This window comes from Rutidosis leptorrhynchoides, chromosome 8, assembly GCF_046630445.1.
Source record: "Rutidosis leptorrhynchoides isolate AG116_Rl617_1_P2 chromosome 8, CSIRO_AGI_Rlap_v1, whole genome shotgun sequence".
Taxonomy (NCBI): domain Eukaryota; kingdom Viridiplantae; phylum Streptophyta; class Magnoliopsida; order Asterales; family Asteraceae; genus Rutidosis; species Rutidosis leptorrhynchoides.
In genome coordinates this window covers 364,855,310-364,864,070 of record NC_092340.1, presented here as the reverse complement: position 1 = coordinate 364,864,070, position 8,761 = coordinate 364,855,310, and the positions used below count along the sequence as shown (strand labels likewise).

Below are 8,761 nucleotides of genomic sequence, written 5' to 3'. Positions count from 1 at the left end.
ACTCATATAGCTTCTATCCGCACCCGAATCAAATAAAACATAAGCAGATGTATTGTCAATAAGAAACGTACCCATAACAAGCTCCGGGTCTTCCTGCGCTTCTGCCGTATTAATATTGAAAACTCTTTCGCGGCCTTGCCCATTAGTATTCCCTTGGTTTGGGCAATTTCTAATAATGTGGTCCGGTTTTCCACATTTATAACAAACTACGTCGGCATTACTTGTTCCGACATTATTTGTTTCTTTATTTTTGTTGTTCTTTGGTTAGTAAACCTCACATTTTGCCGCGCCATGATCACTTCTCTTACACTTGGTGCAAACTGTTGTGCAAAACGCATTCGGATGGTACTCTGCACACCTGAAGCATGGTTGTTTCTGTTGTTTATTGTTATTGAGGTTGTTGTTGGAATTGTTATTGTTGTTGAAACGGTTGTTGTAGTTGTTGCTGTTGTTGGGACGTTTGTTGTAGTTATTGTTAGGATTGCGGTTATTGTTGCGATTGTTGTTGCGGTTGTTATGATTGTTATTGTGATTATGGTTGTGATTGTTGTTGTTGTTGTATTGGTGACCCTTGTCACTGGTTTCTTCCCACTTTCTCTTGAGTTGTTTCGTGTTGGCTTCTTCGGCCGCCTGCTCTTTAATTCTTCTCTCAATCTGATTTATGAGTTTATGAGCCATTCGACTTGCCTTTTGTATGGAAGCGGGCTCGTGTGAAGTCACATCTAATCATATGCGTTTTTCATCATATGCGCTTTTCATCATATGCGCTGCGCTTTTCATCATATGCGCTTTTCATCATATGCGCTTTTTATCATATGCACTTTTAATCATATGCGTTGCGCTTTTCATCATATGCGCTTTTCGGTGCTACATAGATATTTCTCATTTTCGGTTATCATTGACTGATAATCATATCCATTATGATATATATCAGATAAACTTAACAAATTTCTCTTTGATTTGGGAGAAAACAAGGCATTGTTTATCAGAAAATTCGTACCATTTGGTAACATGAATTTTTGCCTTTTCCGTTCCTTATATCAAGTTTGCAAGACTTGATATAGTATTTATAATTCCTTCATTTGATTTAAATCAATGAAATATTTCTTAGATTTGATCATAGTGTGTATGTTACCACTATTTGCAATACATAGGTCTTTACCATTTAATTGATGTTGTATTTCGACAGGATTCATACTAAAACTTCAAATAAGATAAGTAAATAATGAGTTATATTTCAGCAAGATAATCAAATTATATTACCTACAAACAAGTTACAATCTGAAGTACATAAAAGATAACACTTAATAAAACATATGCGTTATGGTCTAAAACCATTTATTTATGAGTGATACATAACAAGATAGGCATCTTAGAAAATTCAAACCATTCAAGTCTCAAGGTAGCTCAGGGTTTATTTAATCAAGATTTTTCAACAGATTCACTCTCGTTTTCTATTCTTTTAGGACTTATTTGTAGAGCTAAACAAGATGTTCATATATTCAAGAAATACTAGACTGATGATCCACGTTACCAGATTATTAATAAGAATCTCTGGGATTCTTATAAGAGCGTCTACTAACATCTTCAATTTTATTCTTTCATGGATCACCGTTATTTCTTGATAATTAATATCATATCTATCTTTGAGTATTTTTCATAATACACTTGGATCTTCGATCATATAATATGTAGATTCTAAGGACTCGTCAATATGTTTGCTAAGAAAAATACTTGCTATTGCTTTCTCTTGTTCGGAACAATTGTTATTTTCATTCAGGGTTTCTAAAATACCGATTGATTCGAGATATTTTTCTACATTCATAACCCATGTTAAGTAGTTGTTCTCACTTGATTCTAAAGGAGCAAATTTAAGCCTTTTCAAATTCGACATTTTCTATTATCAAAAAGATGAACAACATAAATCATAATCATAATCAACTTCTATTCATAGACAAATAATAAAATGAAATTAGAATCATTTTAAATTCATAAGTAGCAAACAACAGAATGATTACAAATGATAAAATCACAAGGGCATGATAGAATATAAGTTCACCCGGTGATATATTAGCAAAAATGATGATAGTTAGTAGGACCAATACAATAGGAAAAATCATCATTGTGAGAATCATCTTTACAAAAGAAACTTTTTGAGAGTGGTAATCTGAGAAAATGATGATTGATTTGTAAAAATGTGAAAAACGGAGATGTTTATTTTATATTTGAAAAATATAGTCGTTGTAACGTCGTCAGTTGACATTAACAACCGTTATGTATATATGACCGTTGTAACGTCGTTAGTTGACGTTAACGACTGTTATGTACTCATTGTATTAATAATAATTTTAATAAAAGAATTTTATTAGTATAAATACGATTACTATAAATACATTTAGTATAAATACGTTTAGTATAAATACGAAGATTAAGAGAATAAACATATTATGCATAAATAATAAATTTAAGAATAAACATTAGTATGCATGAAATAAATAATGATTAATTGCATAAGTAATCATAAATGTTAGATAACATAATTATAAATGTTAGTGAAGTTAATAAGAGTTAGATTACATAAATATAATTCAGGCGGTATAACCGACCATATATAACTTAAATAACATAAATATAAATGTTAGTGAAGTTAATAAAAGTTAGATTACAGAAATATAATTTTACTTATGATGATAATAATATTTACCTTACTAATAAATAATAAAAGATATCGTTAAAGAATTTCTTACCTTGATTAGTGACTTATGCTTGCTTAGATAAACCTTGATTATACGGAGCACTTCGTGCTGATAACGTGTTATAATTTAGTAGTTAATAACTATTTTCATGGCATATATTATATAAGATTAGAAACTTCTGTACTATATAAATCTTAGAAAATGAATGGAGAATAAGAGTAACACTTCTGTTTGAGAAATAATGGTACATTGTTTGCTTACACTCGATGAATATTTATACTACAATACAAATGCTATATGCGTTCAATTTTCAATGAGGAATAGTAAAAAATATGGAGTAATATAATTGATCATTCAAATCTTGAACTTTAGAGGACACATATCTTGACTTTTAGAATACTTGTATATTCAAGATATTATAATAAGTACGAGTAATTTTGAAACAGATGGTGTATCAATTTATCAATCATTACCTTAAAAAGTACCTAAAATGTAAAATTGAGCATAATTAGTAGTCAACCAGTCTCATAGCATAACTTAAATCAAATTATTGTCGCGAAAAATCCTCCTTGATTGGTGTGACACCACGTCATGGGAAAGAATGAAACCGAATCCCTTAAAGTAACAAGTCAATCAATCGTTCTTATACTTGACATATCAAAACAACAAATGCACATAAAAATAGGGTTATGCTAACATGTACCCCCGTAACACATGTTAAAGAAGCATTACATTAAATGCATATTTTATTTTAGAAAGTTTCATATCAATTTTAATGATAAAAGTTCAATTCTTATAATTTATGGGTGGTGCTAGCTGCCTAGCTGTATGTTATATATTCACATTGGATTCCAATTTAGTGAGCTTGTTTGATAATAGATACTCGTATGTCATTACAATTTACAAGTGGCCACAGGGTCTCTGAAAAAGATAATTCAAACAAACACATCCTTATAGTAATTTTGTTCAACGGGTTAATAAATAATTAAAACAGTTTGCCAAGAAGTGTAGATCCATAAGGACATTCAAACTTTGTGTTTCATCAAATTCACCATGTAAGAGTCGAAATGTCGAATGTATGTAATATACATCTACTGAATACTCATATATAACGAGACCGAGACTAATCCCCTTATAACAAGAGGTTCAAATTCTTGACACAATTGGGGCTCGAACCAATGCCCACTTTTGTATAGAGCTTCCATATAGCAGCCCCTAAAAGCAACGAATACCATTCTTGTTGAAGCACATTGATTCATAAAGCATAAGTTAGATAATCCTTAACAGAAATGCTAACTAGTGCCTTAAAGGCGCACATAATACTATTAAATACATCAACCTTTCTTTTTATAACATAAAATTTATTTATTAACTATACTAATATTTTTCGAATTAAACATTAAAATATTAACTATGGTTTGAATTATTTATTGAAAATTAAGTTTCATTAAACAGATATGCAAGATCAGGGAATGATCTGCAGATATGGCGCTGCATAGAGTAAAAAAAAAAAAAAAAAGCTATTTAGAATCCAAACACCTTTTAGAACTTGATCTCCGATTGCACGTTAAAGAAAAGGTCTAACAAATATTCTAATGCTACAAGTTAAATCTTTTAGGCAACAAAGTTCTTTTTTTTTTTTTTTTTTTTAAATAATTGTTGCCCAGCAAAACCCACATCAACTAATTTCATTTGTAAAATAGCTGGCTTTATCAAGAATCCCCCTTCCAACAGCCTGGAATTCATTCCAAGTTCCTAACCCATTTTGTATTCAATCTTTTTAAACTAACAAAATACCAAATTTGGACAAATGTTACATCTATCAATAATTTAATGCACAATATCAATTTACTCCAACTGCTAAGATTTGGTCTTACCCATATTGACATACAACTTTTAATTCATGCTGTGCACGTCCCTTTATAATTATAACCCAGATTTGGTCATCTATGCTTAGAAAATTGATATTTTACATCCCACATACACATACGACCAAAAAAGAAAAAGATGATCTATTATACATTTTAAGCAACAAGAGATTGTAATGCATATGTTACAACTGCCTAACCAACTTTTTGTGGGATCCTAAAGGTTACAAGTTTACCCATAAGGCCATAAGAAATAATGAACGTGAAAAACTTGAATAAAAGGACAATGTACTTCAATTTAGCCATTTAAGGCGACAAAAAATCAAAAAATTTCAACAAAATCAAGCTCTATCGACAGTCCATAGAATCAAATGAGTCCGCAAATCCCGAAGGTTTAGACGGAATACTCGAATGCGTAAACGACACATCAAACGTTCCAGAAGTACCCTCGTCCGCTTGCCATCTTTGAAGGGCTTGAGGAAGGCTCATTTGCAGGTCAATTCCATAACCATCGTCTTCTTCTGGCCGTGAAGGTTTCCATTGTTCCACAAGTGGGCCCAACACGTTCACTGCATGACCCATGTCAGGTCTTTGAAACGGCTCGCGGGCCGTGCAATGACCCGCAAGCTCGGCTACCTTTGTGATGGAATCGAGTGTTTCTTCGTCTTCGGTTTCAAGGGTTAGGTCAATGGCTTTTAACATATTCTCCTTTGAGATAAGGAGCCTCCTAAACCATGTTACTAAATGACACCTTTCATCGGGCATGGTTTCGTCTAAAGCTTTTCTGCCTGTTATCAGTTCCATCAATACTACTCCGAATGCAAAAACATCCACCTTGGTAGTCACTCTTCCAGTAGCTATTTTGATTGAAAGAACAAAAAAAATGTTATTGGAACAAATTGTTTGAATAAAAAAGCTATCAAATTCAAGTTGTTTGAACAAAAAAGCTATCAAATTCAAGTTGTTTGAACAAAAAAGCTATCAAATTAAAGGTTTTTACAGGCACTTTAATGCCAAAATCACAAATCTTGAAGCCACCTGGGTAAACAAAGTTCATTTAAGTTGTTACAGGCTTCTTTAATGCAAGAATAATAAATCTTGAAGCCAAATGGGTAAAATTTTTATCATTCAAGTTGTTACAGACTTCTTTAATGCCAAAATCATAAATCTTGAATCCAAATGGGTGAATTTTTCATCATCTAAGTTGTTACATGCTTCTTCAATGCCAAAAATCATAAATCTTGAAGCCAAATGGGTAAACAAAATCATTTATGTTGGCTAATCAAGAAAAAGAATCCAAAAGACAGATTTTGGGTCTTTTACAAGTCTGCCTAAAATCAAACATGATCAAACCTTGAAGCCAAATGTGTAGAAAAAACTTGTCATTTTCAATGCATGATCAACAAAGTTTCATACTTTATGATATTTAGGCTTATTAAAGTCTCTTAGCCATAGATTCTTGAAACATTATAGGAAACAAATTAGCCCAATTTAGTATCTTTAAAAGAATTCAAATATTACTACTGATAGAAACAAGAAAGTACTCACCAGCATACTCGGGCGCAAGATAACCAAATGTTCCAGCAAGTTTAGTCTCAACAGAGTATTTCCCATCAGGAGCGTTTTTAACCAAGCCAAAATCCGCAACCTTGGCTCTCATATCATCACCAAGAAGAATATTCGACGGCTTCAAATCTCTATGAATAAAACTCGATTGTGCTAAACTATGCAAATACTCAACCCCACGTGCCACATCTAAAGCAATCGAAACCCTTTGTTTCCAACTCAAAAAATTGGTCTTATGCTCTCTCCATTCAAACAAATGTTGTGTTAATGTCCCTTGTGGCATATACTCATACACCAAAAGCCGCTCGTTACCATTAATACAATATCCAAGTAAAGCAACTAAATGTCGGTGTCGGACTTTTGTAAGAACCGCAATTTCAGCTTGAAATTCGTTTAACCCTTTGGTCCCCATAACGCCCGATTCCATCCTTTTAACCGCAATCTTAGTTCCATCGTGTAATTCGCCTTTATAAACAACACCAAAACCACCTCGTCCCAAAATGTTTTTTTCACTAAAATTATTTGTTACTTGTCGAAGAACTTGAATCGAAATCACAACATTACCACCTTCAAAACCATGCATTTCGCTATGATCACCACTACTTTGACTAGTCAACTCACTAAAACCGCCACCATAACCATTTAGAGTACTTGTAGCAGCACTCGTTTTTATTAACTCTTTACCAATTTCGGGATTCTCTACACGACCGAACTTTTGGTGTCTCTTTTTAGCACAACATTTGTAAACAACAAAGATAATAATCCCAAAGAAAACAAGAACACCAAGAACAATCCCAACATTAGTTCCACTCGAACCAGACGACTTTTTTGATGAACCGGGTGAGTTAGAACTTGGTCCAGACCCAGGTGGCGCGTTAGGCCCACCCGGAATAATAACTTGACCTAAAAACGGATTATCATTAAAAGAAAACTTCACATCATTTCTGAATTTTGGTATAATACCAGAAAGATTATTATTTGACACATCAATTTGCTTTAAATTAGGCAAAGATGTCAACACATCAGGAATCGGACCCTCAAGATTATTATCACTCAACGTTATACTTATTAACGAAGTCAAATTTCCAAAAGAAGGCGAAATAGTACCCGAAAAATTCCGTTTAGCAAAATTTACAGAAGTCACATTCTTATTAAAAGAATCACATTGAACATAACTCCAATCATTACAAGCATTATTACCTGTCCAAGATTCAGCCAGTGAAATCGGATAACCGATCGCACCGGCAACGTCTAAAAGCGCATTCACCTGTGGATCACAAGGTCCAGGTGTAGCTAAACAAAAGCTATTTGAAGTAACATCAAAAACATCTCCTACAATTGGAAACTCACCCTGCAACTTATTATTTCGCAACGTCATGTTTGCTATTTTAGGTAATTTGTAAAAAGATAATGGAAAAATCCCAGTAAGCTGATTATCTCTTAATTGCAAATCAAACAAATTCACACATTTTGAAAGATCAGGTAAAGCACCAGTGAAAGAATTAGCTTGTAACCAAACTTGATTTAATTCAGTCATAGAAGAAAGCACATCAAGATTACCAGAAAGCCCTGGACTTTTCTGATTGTTCAACCAAAGATTTTGAATCTGGGACCCACCAAAACTATTGGGCAAACTTCCTGTAAGATCATTATAAGACAATCTAAGATTCTGCAAACTAGGAAAACTACCAAAAATATCAGGTATCACACCATTTATATTAGCACTACTAGCTGAAAACTGTTGCAAATTAGTACTTTCTGTAAGATCATTAGGTATACTCCATGGGGCTAGATTTAAATTATCAGAAATGCTAAAAGTTTGTAAATTTGTAAGACCCAGAAAGAAATTAGGAGGAATTGAAGTGAAATTATTGGAATCAAGAAACACACTTTCAAGAAAAGTTAGGTTTGATAAAGACGGTAAGTCGCCGGAAAGTGAGTTTTTTTGTAGTTGGAGTGTTTTAAGTTGGGTGAGTTGATTTAGGGTTCCGGGGAGACTTCCGGTGAGTGATCTTGAAGCGAGAGTAATTGCAGTGACACGTTTTGTGTTGTCACATTTGATTCCGTCCCATAAACAGAAGTCAGTATTTGATTTCCAGTTTGATGGGGGTGGTGTGAGGGTTGTGGAGAATGCTGACATCACGGTGGCGTCATCGGCGGTGGTAATGGTGGTAAGAAGGAGGAGGAGGATGACGGTGGTGAGTGGGAGGAGCTGGTGGTGATGGGTGGCACGTTGATATGCCATTTTTATTGTTGTTTTTGGTATATTGAGAATTGAAAATGTTGAGTTTATTATGGTGGGGGTTTGAAGTTTGAACATATAAAAAGACAGACAGATATGTAGATGTGTTTTTTTTTTTTTTTGTAATAATTTTATTTAATTAATGATTAATGATTAACGATGATTTTTGTCGAGGATAAATGTGCCATGGTCGTGAATTGTTGGATACCGCGTTGTTTTAACTGTGATTGATTTATGATATGTATGTAATTATGTAGGGTCATGATATATACACAACCAATTTTTACAAATATACAACCAAACATGTTTTACAGTGTGTATTTGTAAAAATTGGTTGTGTATATATCACTATCCAATTATGTAACGAGAGTAGTTGCTGTTTGTTGTTG

The 8,761-nt window shown here is 33.2% G+C and overlaps 1 protein-coding gene across 1 annotated transcript; it reads right to left on the bottom strand.

Annotated features, from left to right (window-relative positions):
- Positions 1-4,912: 4,912 nt before the first annotated feature.
- On the bottom strand, positions 4,913-8,285 carry LOC139864918 (receptor-like kinase TMK4). Its single transcript, XM_071853485.1, has 2 exons — positions 6,113-8,285; positions 4,913-5,421 (listed from the first exon to the last, which is right to left on the bottom strand). The coding sequence occupies exons 1-2, from the start codon at positions 8,268-8,270 to the stop codon at positions 4,913-4,915; spliced, it is 2,667 nt and encodes an 888-aa protein (XP_071709586.1). The 5' UTR covers positions 8,271-8,285.
- Between the last annotated feature and the right edge of the window lie 476 nt (positions 8,286-8,761).